The 19,445-nt window shown below is 38.3% G+C and overlaps 1 protein-coding gene across 3 annotated transcripts; it reads left to right on the forward strand.

The window, feature by feature from the left end:
• The first annotated feature begins 561 nt into the window (after positions 1–561).
• Positions 562–19,075, forward strand: LOC124134796. 3 transcript variants are annotated; one of them, XM_048403759.1, is made up of 3 exons: positions 562–590; positions 13,643–13,722; positions 14,281–19,075. In XM_048403759.1, the coding sequence occupies exons 2-3, from the start codon at positions 13,679–13,681 to the stop codon at positions 16,466–16,468; spliced, it is 2,232 nt and encodes a 743-aa protein (XP_048259716.1). In that variant the 5' UTR covers positions 562–590; positions 13,643–13,678; the 3' UTR covers positions 16,469–19,075. The 3 variants fall into 3 exon arrangements, with proteins under 3 accessions (XP_048259716.1, XP_046355793.2, XP_046355792.2); XM_046499837.2 differs by lacking the exon at positions 562–590 and adding an exon at positions 4,188–4,550; XM_046499836.2 differs by lacking the exon at positions 562–590 and adding an exon at positions 8,176–8,540.
• The last annotated feature ends 370 nt before the right edge of the window (positions 19,076–19,445 follow it).

The following is a 19,445-nucleotide window of genomic DNA, read 5'->3' on the forward strand; positions in this document are numbered from 1 at the left end:
GGTTTTATGTGCTACCTAGCAGCTACGCCCTCGCATGGTGACTTTTGTCTACGGACACTAACGAGTAATTCCGATGCCATTTGGCACGAACTGAAAACGGCGCAAGGCGTCAGATGTTGAATTCACGGGTGACGCCTGAGCGACAGGGTATAAACGGTTAGGTGTGTATGCACTTTCGATTAGGCAAGTAGAGTTCGCTCCCTTCTCGAACCACCGATAATGCAGATTCGGTTTTATACACTTCCTGATGTGATGTCAACCCGAATCAACCCTTATTCATTTTCTAGTTGGAAATTACTAGATATATACCCCAGGGACCACTTTTTCTATGATGAGTGTTTTCAAAACAGAAGAAAAACATCTATCCTAGTCCACAACAGGCACACTCGTACTCTGCGGGGCCGTTAATTTCTCTTCCGAGAATCAATATATTACGAACCTTGTGACATATTGAAAGTACATTCCTGCTTTGTCACAAACAGCCCGAGTTAAACTTCCTTGTCATTAGATATTACTGGGGACTGGGCTTTTCCTAGAACAGCTGTCATAGACTGCAGTTGTGCTATACCAGGGTAGGTCGCTAACGACAGGTAAGTAATAAATTGAATTATTTTAGTTAAATGTTCGATCACACATTCGTATTGAAAGTCGACAGTTTGAACATTCTTTCCGTGCTGGGAAATATTTAACTTTCACTTTGAATGGCGGGCATTTTTTTATAAGTTCGAAAATGAATAATCGCATCAGTGCTTAATTTGTAAATGAGAAATACTATATTTTCATGTCACTACTCGTTTATTGTTTGTTGTAATGCTATCCACGTAAATCTGTTTAATTTCTTATATATGCAATGCGAATTCTATTTATAATGTACGTAAGGTCGACTGATAAATCGCAGCTACGTTTGTTCACTCAGACTGGAGAACAGTGTGTTGCGTGAATATAGTCTGTGTTTGTGAGTGGGTTCAGGCGCGTACAGAGTGGTTTGCTATTCAACAGTCAGTAATGACTTAATATTTTCTAATGGGAAAGTCGTGTTGAATCATTGATATTATTAAAAATATTTTGCTTTCCTCAGACTCCTCAACTCTGTACTGGAAAGGAAATGTTAAATATCCCCCACATCCTGACTAACCTATGCTTAGGTGAGGTGAGGTGAAATTGGGTTTAACGTCGCGTCCAAGATTATTGCACTTATATAGCGACGTGCATGCACGTGTGTGTGTGTGTGTGGCTGCTTGTACTAGTCCGGACTGATGCCGATTTATAGTGCTAGCTCACTGAGATACCATGCCACAGTTTAACATGAATACCCCACTCAGACACAGTATACTGACTCCGAGCCGACCAGTCCTTGTTTTAGCCCCTTAATGCCGAGCGCCAGATAGGGTAACAACAAGTACCATCTTTTAACGTCTTTTGGTATGACGCGGCCGGGGATCGAACCCCGGACCTTCCGCTCTCCGGGCGGACGCTCTACCACTAGACCACGGAGGCGGCACCTATGCTTAGCTAACCACACGTATTATAATAACAATCTTACACAAGATGCCCATGTCTTCCCTCCTACTGAATCTAGATTCTTAGAAAGTAGGTAACATTGCTCGAGATAGTGATCATCAGATATTCTTAACCAACATTTTACAAATTCCTAGTAATCTATATCAATGAAATGTCTACCACATTCAGCTAAACCTGCACTACTTGATGCATGTTTACCAACACCAAATGCATATTTACAAAAAATGTTATGGATTCTATCAATGACATCTCTTTCGAAGAAGCCCTAAACCTCCGCTCCACATAACAAAACTTAAAAAACATATTTACAGGAACATTTGGGTATTTTTGTTGTAACTGCTTCATAACAAACAGAGCTTTACTGGCTTTAGATACAAGAGTATGTTGAACACAATATCCTTTTACGTCCAAATGAATTCTTTATTCTGACTGAGTATCTCTGGCGTTGACGTTTTATAGCTACTTGTTTCAGATTTGTCTATTAGTCCTGAATATTTGGCATTTGAATGTCATTCCTATATGATTATAAGACTGCCTTTGTGAACATTGTTGAAATTACAGACCAGATGCTCTTATAAGTTGCTTAGCAAAAGTATTTGAAAAATGTATATTTATATACGTATTTAATTTCTTGAGAGATAATAATATATTGAATAATTTATGCCCGGTGACTGTACTGCATTTCTGTTGACGTATCTTGATTTCATAGCAAAGACACTTGATAATGGTAAAGAAGTTAGAGCAGTATTTTGGGATACAAGCAAAGCCTTTGATGAGGCATAGTGTGTAAATCTAAAGCTTGTGGCATCCGCGGAAACTTATACAACTGGTTTAAAAGTTACCTTGAAGACTACAGAGAGTTGTTATCCAAGGTAGTAACTCAAGTAACTTTAAGAAACGTGAAACTTGTAATGGATGGAGTCCCACAGGGGTCAGTTGTGGGTCCACTGCTATTTCTTGTATACATTAATTATATAATTGAAGGCATTGATAGGAATACTCGACTGTTTGCAGATGAAACTTCGGTATATGTACTTGTAGAAGCCCCAAATACTACTGCGTATAATATCGATGCCGATTCAGAGAAAATTACCAAATGGGCAGATGAATGGCAAAAAAATTTAATCCAGAGTAAAACCTTCAGGGTAGCAAGGGACCTAAATCATGGATTTTTTTCTCATAGACACTACGGTCTTGTGGCAAATCCATAATGTTGCTATTGTAAGGATGTCTAACGTCTCAGTTTATGGAAAGCTGAAGTAAAATTCATACATAACGTTGATCCTGGTGTGCATGGCTCAACGTTAATTCATTTGTGTCAACTCGACACCCTACGAAAGAAGGGAGTGAATAGCTTATCAGTTCCCTGTTTTAGGACAGGACGTCGAGTGAGTGAGTGAGTTGGGTTTAACGCCGCTTTTAACAGTGTTCCAGTTATATCGCGGCGTGTCACCTTAATGTGAGAGGAAAGCCTGAAGTGATTAAGTTTACCACTTCGGTGAAACCCACGAGCTCGGGTATGGTGCTAACAAACCTAGAATCACCATTGGGACGAAGCGGGATTCGAACCCACAATCATATGTTTCTCGCGTGCATAAGGGACGCAACTCTGCACAGCGAATCGCGATGCTTTGGACTACTGGGCCACCCGTGCCCCCTGTGAACTAAAACCGTTAACAGGTAATGTTAGAGTCCCGTGCCCTCACAGGACGTCGAGACTACTAGTATGAATTTTGTTCAGTCGGTTTGGGCAATGGATTGCCTTGTGGTTCAAGCTTTAGGTCGTTATATATGTTTATCTTTATTCAACCATATGAAAAATCAGAAGGAATGGGTGTATAGTCAGAAAGAAATGCGAACATTAGTGACTTGTAGTGTTACCATAGAGTTCTAGATAAGTTTTGTCATTGAACAATATATCACGTGACTAACCACGGGTCCGGGTAGTCCTGTGGGTACCTGGGTCCTACAAAAACGCTCCTAAACGCCAAATGATAGCTGAGGCCTTTTGTAAGATGGTTTTTGGCACATGTGCTCTTGGATGGACAATTTCGCCCATTTTCATAATGCGTTCAGATATTCAGCCTTTGTTAAATACATTAAGTGCAGTGGTGATTGTCAGCATTCCCGATTTACTATCGATCCTCAAACGGGATTCCAGTGTACAAAATCGTGACTTTATTTATAAAAGCCAGTTCAAACAAACAATCAGAAACTTCAGCGAATGATACAAAATTATTTAACCCGATTCTGTGTAAATATGTTAGACTTTCAATGGAGTATATGACACTGCTATTTTCATAGATCGTTCCTGTTGTATATCATGAAACATATAATGAAAACTCCCACACTAATTCTCTCAGATGAAAGAGGCAGCAAAGACACTCTAAGCTTTACAGGAGAAATACAGGACAATTTGTTACAATTTATTTTATTTTGGTTACAATTTATAACAGCAAGCACTTGGTTTTATGTGCTACCTAGCAGCTACGGACACTAACGAGTTATTTCGATGCCATTTGGCACGAACTGAAAACGGCGCAAGGCGTCAGATGTTAAATTCACGGGTGACGCCTGAGCGACAGGGTATAAACGGTTAGGTGTGTATGCACTTTCGATTAGGCAAGTAGAGTTCGCTCCCTTCTCGAACCACCGATAATGCATATTCGGTTTTATACACTTCCTGTTGTGATGTCAACCCGAATCAACCCTTATTCATTTTCTAGTTGGAAATTACTAGATATATACCCCAGGGACCACTTTTTCCATGATGTGTGTTTTCAAAACAGAAGAAAAACATCTATCCTAGTCCACAACAGGCACACTCGTACTCTGCGGGGCCGTTAATTTCTCTTCCGAGAATCAATATATTACGAACCTTGTGACATATTGAAAGTACATTCCTGCTTTGTCACAAACAGCCCGAGTTAAACTTCCTTGTCATTAGATATTACTGGGGACTGGGCTTTTCCTAGAACAGCTGTCACAGACTGCAGTTGTGCTATACCAGGGTAGGTCGCTAACGACAGGTAAGTAAGAAATTGAATTATTTTAGTTAAATGTTCGATCACACATTCGTATTGAAAGTCGACAGTTTGAACATTCTGTCCGTGCTGGGAAATATTTAACTTTCACTTTGAATGGCGGGCATTTTTTTATAAGTTCGAAAATGAATAATCGCATCAGTGCTTAATTTGTAAATGAGAAATACGATATTTTCATGTCACTACTCATTTATTGTTTGTTGTAATGCTATCCACGTAAATCTGTTTAATTTCTTATATATGCAATGCGAATTCTATTTATAATGTACGTAAGGTCGACTGATAAATCGCAGCTACGTTTGTTCGCTCAGACTGGAGAACAGTGTGTTGAGTGAATATAGTCTGTGTTTGTGAGTGGGTTCAGGCGCGTACAGAGTGGTTTGCTATTCAACAGTCAGTAATGACTTAATATTTTCTAATAGGAAAGTCGTGTTGAATCATTGATATTATTAAACATATTGTGCTTTCCTCAGACTCCTCAACTCTGTACTGGAAAGGAAATGTTAAATATCCCCCACATCCTGACTAACCTATGCTTAGGTGAGGTGAGGTGAAATTGGGTTTAACGTCGCGTCCAAGATTATTGCACTTATATAGCGACGTGCATGCACGTGTGTGTGTGTGTGTGGCTGCTTGTACTAGTCCGGACTGATGCCGATTTATAGTGCTAGCTCACTGAGATACCATGCCGCAGTTTAACATGAATACCCCACTCAGACACAGTATACTGACTCCGAGCCTACCAGTCCTTGTTTTAGCCCCTTAATGCCGAGCGCCAGACAGGGTAACAACAAGTACCATCTTTTAACGTCTTTTGGTATGACGCGGCCGGGGATCGAACCCCGGACCTTCCGCTCTCCGGGCGGACGCTCTACCACTAGACCACGGAGGCGGCACCTATGCTTAGCATAACCACACGTATTATAATAACAATCTTACACAAGATGCCCATGTCTTCCCTCCTACTGAATCTAGATTCTTAGAAAGTAGGTAACATTGCTCGAGATAGTGATCATCAGATATTCTTAACCAACATTTTACAAATTCCTAGTAATCTATATCAATGAAATGTCTACCACATTCAGCTAAACCTGCACTACTTGATGCATGTTTACCAACACCAAATGCATATTTACAAAAAATATTATGGATTCTATCAATGACATCTCTTTCTAAGAAGCCCTAAACCTCCGCTCCACATAACAAAACTTAAAAAACATATTTACAGGAACATTTGGGTATTTTTGTTGTAACTGCTTTATAACAAACAGAGCTTTACTGGCTTTAGATACAGGAGTATGTTGAACACAATATCCTTTTACGTCCAAATGAATTCTTTATTCTGATTGAGTATCTCTGGCGTTGACGTTTTATAGCTACTTGTTTCAGATTTGTCTATTAGTCCTGAATATTTCGCATTTGAATGTCATTCCTATATGATTATAAGACTGCCTTTGTGAACATTGTTCAAATTACAGACCAGATGCTCTTATAAGTTGCTTAGCAAAAGTATTTGAAAAATGTATATTTATATACGTATTTAATTTCTTGAGAGATAATAATATATTGAATAATTTATGCCTGGTGACTGTACTGCATTTCTGTTGACGTATCTTGATTTCATAGCAAAGACACTTGATAATGGTAAAGAAGTTAGAGCAGTATTTTGGGATACAAGCAAAGCCTTTGATGAGGCATAGTGTGTAAATCTAAAGCTTGTGGCATCCGCGGAAACTTATACAACTTGTTTAAAAGTTACCTTGAAGACAGACTACAGAGAGTTGTTATCCAAGGTAGTAACTCAAGTAACTTTAAGAAACGTGAAACTTGTAATGGATGGAGTCCCACAGGGGTCAGTTGTGGGTTCACTGCTATTTCTTGTATACATTAATTATATAATTGAAGGCATTGATAGGAATACTCGACTGTTTGCAGATGAAACTTCGGTATATGTACTTGTAGAAGCCCCAAATACTACTGCGTATAATATCGATGCCGATTCAGAGAAAATTACCAAATGGGCAGATGAATGGCAAGAAAATTTAATCCAGAGTAAAATCTTCAGGGTAGCAAGGGACCTAAATCATGGATTTTTTTCTCATAGACACTACGGCCTTGTGGCAAATCCATAATGTTGCTATTGTAAGGATGTCTAACGTCTCAGTTTATGGAAAGCTGAAGTAAAATTCATACATAACGTTGATCCTGGTGTGCATGGCTCAACGTTAATTCATTTGTGTCAACTCGACACCCTACGAAAGAAGGGAGTGAATAGCTTATCAGTTCCCTGTTTTAGGACAGGACGTCGAGTGAGTGAGTGAGTTGGGTTTAACGCCGCTTTTAACAGTGTTCCAGTTATATCGCGGCGTGTCACCTTAATGTGAGAGGAAAGCCTGAAGTGATTAAGTTTACCACTTCGGTGAAACCCACGAGCTCGGGTATGGTGCTAACAAACCTAGAATCACCATTGGGACGAAGCGGGATTCGAACCCACAATCATATGTTTCTCGCGTGCATAAGGGACGCAACTCTGCACAGCGAATCGCGACGCTTTGGACTACTGGGCCACCCGTGCCCCCTGTGAACTAAAACCGTTAACAGGTAATGTTAGAGTCCCGTGCCCTCACAGGACGTCGAGACTACTAGTATGAATTTTGTTCAGTCGGTTTGGGCAATGGATTGCCTTGTGGTTCAAGCTTTAGGTCGTTATATATGTTTATCTTTATTCAACCATATGAAAAATCAGAAGGAATGGGTGTATAGTCAGAAAGAAATGCGAACATTAGTGACATGTAGTGTTACCATAGAGTTCTAGATAAGTTTTGTCATTGAACAATATATCACGTGACTAACCACGGGTCCGGGTAGTCCTGTGGGTACCTGGGTCCTACAAAAACGCTCCTAAAGGCCAAATGATAGCTGAGGCCTTTTGTAAGATGGTTTTTGACACATGTGCTCTTGGATGGACAATTTCGCCCATTTTCATAATGCGTTCAGATATTCAGCCTTTGTTAAATACATTAAGTGCAGTGGTGATTGTCAGCATTCCCGATTTACTATCGATCCTCATACGGGATTCCACTGTGCAAAACCGTGACTTTATTTATAAAAGCCAGTTCAAACAAACAATCAGAAACTTCAGCGAATGATACCAAATTATTTAACCCGATTCTGTGTAAATATGTTAGACTTGCAATGGCGTATATGATACTGCTATTTTCATAGATCGTTCCTGTTGTATATCATGAAACATATAATGAAAACTCCCACACTAATTCTCTCGGATGAAAGAGGCAGCAAAGACACTGTAAGCTTTACAGGACAAATACAGGACAATTTGTTACAATTTATTTTATTTTGGTTACAATTTATAACAGCTAGCTCCTGGTTTTATGTGCTACCTAGCAGCTACGCCCTCGCATGGTGACTTTTGTCTACGGACACTAACGAGTAATTCCGATGCCATTTGGCACGAACTGAAAACGGCGCAAGGCGTCAGATGTTGAATTCACGGGTGACGCCTGAGCGACAGGGTATAAACGGTTAGGTGTGTATGCACTTTCGATTAGGCAAGTAGAGTTCGCTCCCTTCTCGAACCACCGATAATGCATATTCGGTTTTATACACTTCCTGTTGTGATGTCAACCCGAATCAACCCTTATTCATTTTCTAGTTGGAAATTACTAGATATATACCCCAGGGACCACTTTTTCCATGATGTTTGTTTTATCAAAACAGAAGAAAAACATCTATCCTAGTCCACAACAGGCACACTCGTACTCTGCGGGGCCGTTAATTTCTCTTCCGAGAATCAATATATTACGAACCTTGTGACATATTGAAAGTACATTCCTGCTTTGTCACAAACAGCCCGAGTTAAACTTCCTTGTCAATAGATATTACTGGGGACTGGGCTTTTCCGAGAAACAGCTGTCACAGCAGTTGTGCTATACCAGGGTAGGTCGCTTACGACAGATAAGTAAGAAATTGAATTATTTTAGTTAAATGTTCGATCACTCATTCGTATTTAAAGTCGACAGTTTGAAAAATCTTTCTCTGCTGGGAAATATTTAACTTTCACTTTGAATGGCGGGCATTTTTTTATAAGTTCGAAAATGAATAATCGCATCAGTGCTTAATTTGTAAATGAGAAATACGATATTTTCATGTCACTACTCATTTATTGTTTGTTGTAATGCTATCCACGTAAATCTGTTCAATTTCTTATATATGCAATTCGAATTCTATTTATAATGTACGTAAGGTCGACTGATAAATCGCAGCTACGTTTGTTCGCTCAGACTGGAGAACAGTGTGTTGAGTGAATATGTGTGTGTGTGACAAACACAACCAACACTGGTTAGGCGTAGGCTGAGGTCTGTGTTTGTGAGTGGGTTCGGGCGCGTACAGAGTGGTTTGCTATTCAACAGTCAGTAATGACTTAATATTTTCTAATGGGAAAGTCGTGTTGAATCATTGATATTATTAAACATATTTTGCTTTCCTCAGACTCCTCAACTCTGTACGTGGAAAGGAAATGTTAAATATCCCCCACATCCTGACTAACCTATGCTTAGGTGAGGTGAGGTGAAATTGGGTTTAACGTCGCGTCCAAGATTATTGCACTTATATAGCGACGTGCATGCACGTGTGTGTGTGTGTGTGGCTGCTTGTACTAGTCCGGACTGATGCCGATTTATAGTGCTAGCTCACTGAGATACCATGCCACAGTTTAACATGAATACCCCACTCAGACACAGTATACTGACTCCGAGCCGACCAGTCCTTGTTTTAGCCCCTTAATGCCGAGCGCCAGATAGGGTAACAACAAGTACCATCTTTTAACGTCTTTTGGTATGACGCGGCCGGGGATCGAACCCCGGACCTTCCGCTCTACCACTAGACCACGGAGGCGGCACCTATGCTTAGCATAACCACACGTATAAAAATAACAATCTTACACAAGATGCCCGTGTCTTCCTTCCTACTGAATCTAGATTCTTAGAAAGTAGGTAACATTGCTCGAGATAGTGATCATCAGATATTCTTAACCAACATTTTACAAATTCGTGGTAATCTATATCAATGAAATGTCTACCACATTCAGCTAAACCTGCACTACTTGATGCATGTTTACCAACACCAAATGCATATTTACAAAAAATGTTATGGATTCTATCAATGGCATCTCTTTCTAAGAAGCCCTAAACCTCCGCTCCACATAACAAAACTTAAAAAACATATTTACAGGAACATTTGGGTATTTTTGTTGTAACTGCTTTATAACAAACAGAGCTTTACTGGCTTTAGATACAAGAGTATGTGAACACAATATCCTTTTACGTCCAAATAAATTCTTTTTTCTGATTGAGTATCTCTGGCGTTGACGTTTTATAGCTACTTGTTTCAGATTTGTCTATTAGTCCTGAATATTTCGCATTTGAATGTCATTCCTATATGATTATAAGACTGCCTTTGTGAACATTGTTCAAATTACAGACCAGTTGCTCTTATAAGTTGCTTAGCAAAAGTATTTGAAAAATGTGTATTTATATACGTATTTAATTTCTTGAGAGATAATAATATTTTTAGTAATTGATGCCTGGTGACTGTATTGCATTTCTGTTGACGTATCTTGATTTCACAGCAAAGACACTTGATAATGGTAAAGAAGTTAAAGCAGTATTTTGGGATACAAGCAAAGTCTTTGATGAGGCATAGTGTGTAAATCTAAAGCTTGTGGCATCCGCGGAAACTTATACAACTGGTTTAAAAGCTACCTTGAAGACTACAGAGAGTTGTTATCCAAGGTAGTAACTCAAGTAACTTTAAGTAACTTGAAACTTGTAATGGCTGGAGTCCCACAGGGGTCAGTTGTGGGTCCACTGCTATTTCTTGTATACATTAATGATATAATTGAAAGCATTGATAGGAATACTCGACTGTTTGCAGATGACACTTCGGTATATGTACTTGTAGAAGCCCCAAATACTACTGCGTATAATATCGATGCCGATTCAGAGGAAATTACCAAATGGGCAGATGAATGGCAAGAAAATTTAACCCAGAGAAAACAGAAACTATTCAATTTTCACGTACACTCAGTACTGCAGTAATCTAGACTTGCCAAACATTATAGACGTGCATAGGCTGTATTGGATATATTTGTATCAGGGTCTGTAAGACAGACTAGCCTTATTCCACAAAACGTCTAGAGTTGTTAGTGTTTACACATAAAGAAATCGATCCAATTTGCAGGCTATAAGATGTAGAACAGAATGATATGCCAAGTCATTCCTACCGGATGCCTATTAATCACTGGAATACGTTACCGGATAGAATAACTAAAGTAGAATCGATCGGAAAACTCATAAGATTATTAAACTTGGACAATGTTACTAATTTTAATTTAAACCATGGTACCAGACTTTGTCAGATAATCCATTCTCGCCTCAGACTCGGTTGCAGCGATTTAAACTTCTGTCGGCTTGAAAGACACATCTCAGATAACGCATCATGCTATTGTGGCTATCCATTTGAAGATATTCTGCATTATTTTGCAACAGGCCCTTACTCCAATATCTTAAGATCCGATTCGCTTTACAATTTGTGAGGTTACAGTAAATTGTTAATGACGTGTTTTTCTTAACAAGTGAACACCTTTCCATCAACCGCATCAAACTGTTGACCAGTACGTATACGTATGCATGTGTGTGTGTGAGTGAGTGAGTGAGTGAGTGAGTGTGTGTGTGTGAGAGTGTGTAAGTGAATGTGTGAGTGTGTGTGTGTGTGTGTGTGTGTGTGTGTGTGTGTGTGTGTGTGTGTGTGTGTGTGTGTGTGTGTGTGTGTGTGTGTGTGTGTAAACTGTAACTGTAATTCAATTCAATTCAATACCATTAAACTGTTACGGGTTAGCGATGGGGGACGTGGTTTCACCGAGATATTTTTAAAACGGGTTTAGAAGAAAACTATGACAAATAATGGAAGTCAATGAAAATCTCTGATTGTGTTGTTATGTATGACAGTTACACTTGGAATATATAGGTGAGCTAAGTGCAAGACGTACTCTAATGTCAGTTTTGACAGTTAGACTATTAATTTCTACAAATTCTAGTTTTTGTTTAAATAATCTACATAAGAAGAATATACTATGCGAAGAGGCAGAGCCAATAATGCTGCAAAGTAATTATCATAAAAAAACTCCTGTAATATACAATTATGGAATAATCATATAATTTCTAAAAACCTGCTGGACCAAAAACTACAACTTACGTTGATTTTGTTATTCTGCAACTGATCTAGAAAGAGATTATGATCATAGTGGCGTCACTTCCGGAAATACATTAAACCGAAGACGCCAAAAGTTAGACAGAGAAGAATCCAAGTAAACATCAAATATAAGATATGACAGTAATTTAGATGGATGTAATCTACCCAATAACATGTCCAGGAAGGTGTTTACGCATGGAACAAACTCGGAATGAACTACACAACCTTTGATGACGTAAGCGCCAGTTGATCGCGGGACCATTTGAGCCGATGTATATATAACCTACATGTATCATGTATATACTTATATATCCACCCAACACACACACACGCACGCACGCACACACACACACCACACAAACAAACAAAAAACAAAAAAACACACACAAAAACCCCAACACGTATCAATATTACTTAATATAAAATATAATTTTGTATAGGTATATTGTAGGTATGAGATTGTTAGGTATTAAATATATCATCGTAGTATTTATTATATTGGTAAACAAGTCATCCGACTTATGTTAATATACCGCTCCAGTACAGTAATGTAGCCAGATTTGCTAATGTTTCATGACCTTTAACGTGACACCTTCAGGATTAATATATACATTTGATCATATGCTTGATAGGGGTGGCAAATATGGGTATAGAAATAATTTGTGATTTCAGATGAAATAAGTTTCTTTACTTGTGAGATTTAACGTTCAATTGTCGGACTCCAGACATAGATTTATCAGAAGTTGGGTTCTGTGTTATATTATTTCACAAGTCATTAGCCATTACTGTTTTGAATTTTATCACATTATATCTTGACAATTTGTGATACAAGATATTTTCAGTCTGTTGTTACATTTATTCTTTCGTTAAGGAAGTGTTTCCGCCATATGCATCGGTTTCGCAAAACGGTAATTATTTCTTCAATTTTATTGGGCATATGTACTATTACACATGTTTCAAAGAAGGTAATTAAGCAATGCATTTGCCATGGAAATATTCAGATATAGCCCTCACAAGGTGCATTTACCTACCCATATGTACATCTGTCCAACATGTTTATGCATCTTTAATTTGTTTTAACGCTCTAATCAACCTTTGTTTTGGGGCGGTGGGGTAGTCTAGTGGTTAAAGCGTCCACTCGTCAAGCCTAAGGCCCTAGTTCGATTCCCCACATGTGTACAATGGAATATTGCTCACTCACTCACTCACTCACTCACTCAACCGTTTTCCTTGATCCGGATTCCTGATCATATACAAGGGAGCTTCAGCATTTCACGAATACATTTTAACACAATATTTCCCGAGTCCTACCTCTTTAGTGAACTTTTAAAGCTGTTATGCACATTCAGTATGTTCGACACATGCTGCTACTGCTTACTGTTGTAAACAAACGTGTATTGCAACACCAAAAGACTTTCGAAAAACGTTCAGGGTTGCTAGGCCCCCAAATCATGAACTTTTCTCTCAGAGACACTACAGCCTTGTAGAACATCTATAATGTTGCTGTTGTCAGGACGTCGAACGTCTCAGTTTATGGAAAGCTGAAGTAAAATTCATACGTAAAGTTGATCCAGATGTACATAACCCAGAGTTAATGTCTTTGTTTTAACGCGATCCACCAGAGAAGGGAGTCAAAAGCTTACCAGTTCCCCGTTTTAGGACAGGACGTCGAAAATCCTAGTATTTTTATCCACCTTTGTTCAATCGGTTTGGGCGTGGGTAGCCTTGTGGTTATAGCTTTGGGTCGGCACACACAAGACCCGATAATCCACATGGTGAACTTACATTGCGTTTGTTTTATGTTTCAGGGGAAACAGTAGCACCATTGGGAGTTTACTTTTGCAATGGACGAGACCTCCCCTCTTCTCAATGTTAACAGGGATGACAGGTAGCTAGCTCTCTTTTATTTGTAATTGTATCTTGATGCTTAACTTTGGGGTCACAAAATTAAATATTAACATTTGACGACAATATATTATTGTTATCAATGATATTCACAAAATGGCTATACCAATATGTGAATTTTTTAGTATGAAGTTAGTACTGAGACCTCGAATGAAATATACATAATAAATTGTTAAAGACACCTATTTTCTTTTACATTTTCATCCAATAGCATTACTACATTTAAGATTCCTATGTTCAACTCATCCGTGAAACTCTTTTGATTGGCTAACCAAGCAATTTAGTTTGTTTGTGTTTCTATAAAACGAAAGCTTGTTTGACACGCCCTCAAACTGACGACATTTTTCTGATTGTCGATGATTAAATAAGCAGTCTGTGACGTTATAATTGTTGACGTGTTTATTTATAAGAATTGATTTCAATCTGTTTTTCTGTATTTATGGAGTTACTCGTAGACAATATAAAATACAACTGAATCAGGAGAGCTATTGGAAATATTGCGTACATATCCAGTGAGTTAGCCAACCATTTCTGTTTTCAGATCGGATAATGGTGACAACATAGCATGGGCAGTAACTGACAGCATTAGTTTATTCTTCTCATGTGCGATCGTCGGCCTTCTCCTCTGTTTCCCCATAGCCCTGATCCGAGGAGATCTAATCATGATTCGACATATTGACCCATCACCGATTCGACCAAATTGTTTCCCAAATATATCCGAATCGGACCTAAACATATTTCACACGAAAGTTGTGAAAGAAAAGGCACGTCTACTCTATTTGAACATCACTATGCCTGAAGCTCAGAAAGACACACATCCGTTGCATGACATATATCTCCCCAACTGGTGGATGTGGGTGTCCTCAGAGGCGAGTGAAGTGTCAACCTTTCTATCCTGGCAAGAAGACTATGCAATATGGTCCTTTGGAATCCTTGACTTTTACACCTCTCGAGTTGCCCAGTTCCCGTTGCATGTACCCGAAGGCTGTAATATTTCCTTACAAAGTTCAGCAGTTATGGATATGGTTGCCGAAACACTGAATAACATGACAGTTAAGGCATTGTCGTATTTGAAACATGACTATAATGGTTCAAGATGGTGTAACAGATTTAAGATGTACAGAGAGACTAAAATGATAAGAAATTTTAGATATTTTGTTCATGATTTGGGTTCAGATTGCTATAAGCTCAACCACGATGGTACAACATACAAAGGCTCTATCCATCCAGAAACTACGTGGACTAATACCTCCTTTGCAATGAGTTACCTGGCACTATTATTTTCCCCTGTATGGTTTGTGTATCTTATTCATTACATTTCAAATAGGTCTCCTGTTCCTTGGCTTAGATGGGGAGGGTTACCCAGTGACGGTTTGCTGGACGAATCATATATCTACCTGGGGTTGAAGAGTCCTACAACCTTTTCGTCCATATTCTATGATGCACTGCAATCCATGTGTGAGAAATGTCGTTGTTTCCGGGTCTGCTTTACATCACGCCCTGCACATCTTCTTAAACCTTTTTTGCTTTTGGCTATGTCTCCGATCATAATATACATCAAAGTTATCATCTACAAAACTAATCGTGATCATCATTTTCTTCTTGACCGTCAAATCAAGTACAACATCCCTATAGGATTTTCTTCAATGCTATTCTCGTTAGAAGAGAAATCTAACAACTTTTTAACATTTACTTATGGACCATGTGTGTTTCTACTAATATATCACATTTTGGGTTTAATATTCATTGTAATAAAAACAATGTTTGTTATTGACTTTGACAATAGACATACAGGCAAAATTCCCCTTTCTTCCTTACATTTATCCCAAATGGATTCCATCAGAAGCCAGACATCTAACAGGGCACTAAACGTTATAGCTGAAAATAGCACACATCGTTGTCTATGTCTGTCATTTTTTAGACAGGTTTGGACAGAGGATTGCGAGCAAGGCAAATGTATTGGTATTTTGAAGTTCCCGTTTTCGTTTCTGTTTCATGTGATCCCATTTCTATTCACCAGTCATTTGATCATGAAAGGATATATGCAAGCCATATCGAAGAGCCTACCTAACCACACTGTTCTGTTGTGCTTTGTTTGTTTACTTCTAGCGACTTTATATTTCTGCCTCATATTCTGTTTCACGACAATTTTTCTTGCCAGCTTAGAGTTTCTTATTTTCATAATAACCTTCTGTTACATTGCCCTTGTCACGTATCCTGTTGAATCTGCAGGGTATTTTCTGTTTGCCATTTCCTCTCTCTCTTTCATAGCTCGCTGCCTCAGGGACGTTGCCCAAACATATCACAACCTTCTGTCTTTAACAATACAAGCATTGAAGGAAATGAATATCGAGGATATGGTCCTTGAAAGGAACAGGGGCCAAGATGTAGATACGCCGCCACCTATATACCCAATGTATGTCAATGGAGTTTATGGCATCACAAGGCAACTTTATGAAGAAATTGTACATAAATACGCTCCTAAACCCCAAATGATAGCTAAGGCCTTTTGTAAGATGGTTTTTGGCACATGTGCTCTTGGATGGACAATTTCGCTCATTTTCAAAATGCATTCAGATATTCAGCCTTTGTTAAATACATTAAGTGCAGTGGTGATTGTCAGCATTCCCGATTTACTATCGATCCTCATACGGGATTCCACTGTGCAAAACCGTGACTTTATTTATAAAAGCCAGCTTAAACAAACTATCAGAAATTTCAGGGAATGATACCAAATGATACCAAATTACCGATTCTGTGTAAATATGTGTTAGACTTGCCATGGCGTACGTGACACTTTCATAACTCGTCCCTGTTGCATAGCATCACGTGAAATGAAACATACAATGAAAGCTACCCCACTAATTCTCTCAGATGAAAGAGGCACCAACATTCAAGGACACTGTATGCCTCACAAAGCTGTTTTGTTGTGGTAACTACAATATTCAAGGGATGTCTGGCAACACATTTCGTGCAGAAAACATGATAGATATATACAAAGAGAATGTATTTCAAGTTTCGAGGACAACAGAGAACTTGCTATTTGGAGCGTTTCTGTATACGACTGTAACCTCATATATTTTGCCTCACTATGAGCGATATGACTTAATAATATTGGCGTGCGGTGTACAACGAAATCTTTGCAAGGCCTACATATTTTTCCCTACGGGTGCCAACCTCATGTTAGCTTACGAAGTTGCTGTGCTACATGCTTTCATTGCAAGTCATAAGTTCGAGTGAAGTATTACGGTGTAAAGAAACTGCTCGAGCATATAGAGCGCCATATTTTGTTAAAAAGCTGTTGTCGGTGATTTCGTAAATTCTGATCAACAACCCACTCAAAACACTGGACGCTTCACTCAATATTCTTGCTAACACAAAAGAGTTCGCGTTTTTTAATCATGTTAGAATGCAGATTAACATACTATGTTTTCAATGTAGAGCTAGGTTACCTGTATATTTAACCGCGCTAAATTTAACATTTGAAACCTCACGATTTGTTTACCTCTTAATTCATTCACTAGTGTTTGAAAAATATAGCGGCACCTTTGATGATTTATATGTAAGGTTCGATTCACATCTACAAATGTATATCTCTTAAAAGATGCCACTATAACACTCCCATACAGGTCATTTCTCGTTTGACAGTAATTACAAAAGCTTACAGGAGACATCTGTGAAAAAGACATGTTAACACATTTTGCGGAATCAGGGTAAAAGTATTTGATAACAACGTAACATATGTGAAGGGGTTTGAATCACGATCATTTTTGTGTACAGATGTTCTGTAGCCTATTCCAATGGACACGGACACATTCATCCATTACAAGATGAACGTACACTACTTGACATGTGACTTGTGTTACCAATGTTTGATACATTCTAAAAGAATTGATATTTATTGATAAAACATTTGTATTTGCACATTGAACAATGCTATCTGAATTTATAATGTAACTGTAGACGTTTGTATCGTACTAGAGATCTAAAAATAATGTGGATATATGCTTTGTTTCTCATACCTCTTTCGATGCTTAGAAATATGTTCACAATATTGTTCACTATGTAAATATTGTTTACCTATCATTTGTGATATTCTGTTTACTATTTCCTTGTGAAAATTGTAATATGTTACACATGTAATCTTCACCATAAACACTTAAACCAATCTTCATATCTATGGTATGACTATAAAATGCCAGTTTACCTATTTACAATATGACTGGATGGGTGTGTCAGTTTGGCATATGTAAATATGAATTTACTTGAAAAGATTCACACAAAATATCTTAAGCTGGCCTGTGACATTAGAAATTCAACTCCCCATTTCGTGGTATATGTAGAAGAGGTAGAGCATCTTCATCAATTTCTGTCATAAACTTTCTGGACCGGGTAGAGTAATTATGTTATCGAAAATGATCTATAACTTTGCATATCTTAAACACGTAACAACTAGTCATAATTCAGCCTGGATCCAGAATGTTGAACGCATGCTTGATAACTGTGGTTTATCGTATGTATTTAACAATCCACAGAGTGTCTCAATAAAATTAGTTAATAACCCAGGTAGAAAATACGATAAAAGATCAATTCTACCAAAACAGGACATCAGATGTTGGGAAGAGTTCAAAATAATAAGGAAGATCTTAAAATATATCCCGTAATTAAAAACAAAATCTCCCTTTATACAAACCCAATTTATTCTGATATTTTGACTTTCTAACCATCATCTACATGCGGAAGGAAGCCGTCGGCTTGGTATAGACAGAGAGCGAAGGTCAAATAAACTGTGCACATCGCCATCTTTCGCAAAGGGATGTCATTATGAGATTTTTAGCCGTGGAGCCTTGAAGGAATAAAGGAGCTCTCTTACATCTGGGCATCGTTCCACAAAGCCCTGTTAGCACTACGACTATCGTAAGCCAGTGTTAAAGTATGGGAGTTACGATCACCTCAGCGCTGAGATGGCTTTGTGTAACCGGGCCCTGATAAATAAACAAAACACACCACCAAATACATATACATGTATGAATCTCAATGATGAACTATCTATTTTTCAAGTTGATTGTACAACTTACAAGTGTGTCAACGCTGAAGCATGTGTTTATGAATACGTTTAAGTATATTCTATGTTTTCATTTTTAGGTATATGTGTATATGACTGAATGTAAATTGTGGATGTATACGTAATTAATCTCTTATGATATTTATCTTCACATGATCATGTTATTGGACGGTACATCACGTGGCATCTTTGCCTTCTTGTATTATGTTATTATTGTTGAATATTGTACATTTTTCTTGTTCCACCGTGAGTTAAACATGCTTTTTCTGAAAACTAGTAAAACTTTATTTGTTAAAAGGCGTTTGTTTACTTGTTGAGGTTAATACAAAAGTGTATACTTCAAGTAACTTTTAAATATATCATCAGTATATCAGTACATGTATATCATTTAGTTCTTCGCGTTGGAGTTCATTTGAAGTGTGTTAGCACGCGTTTCAATTTCCCACATAGGTGAGGTGAGGTGAAATTGGGTTTAACGTCGCGTCCAAGATTATTGCACTTATATAGCGACGTGCATGTACGTGTGTGTGTGTGTGTGTGTGTGTGTGTGTGTGTGTGTGGCTGCTTGTACTAGACCGGACTGATGCCGATGTATAGTGCTACCCCACTGAGATACCATGCCGCAGTTTAACATGAATACC

Source organism: Haliotis rufescens, unplaced genomic scaffold (genome assembly GCF_023055435.1).
Source record: "Haliotis rufescens isolate VD_foot unplaced genomic scaffold, xgHalRufe1.0.p SCAF_3, whole genome shotgun sequence".
Classification (NCBI taxonomy): Eukaryota; Metazoa; Mollusca; class Gastropoda; order Lepetellida; family Haliotidae; genus Haliotis; species Haliotis rufescens.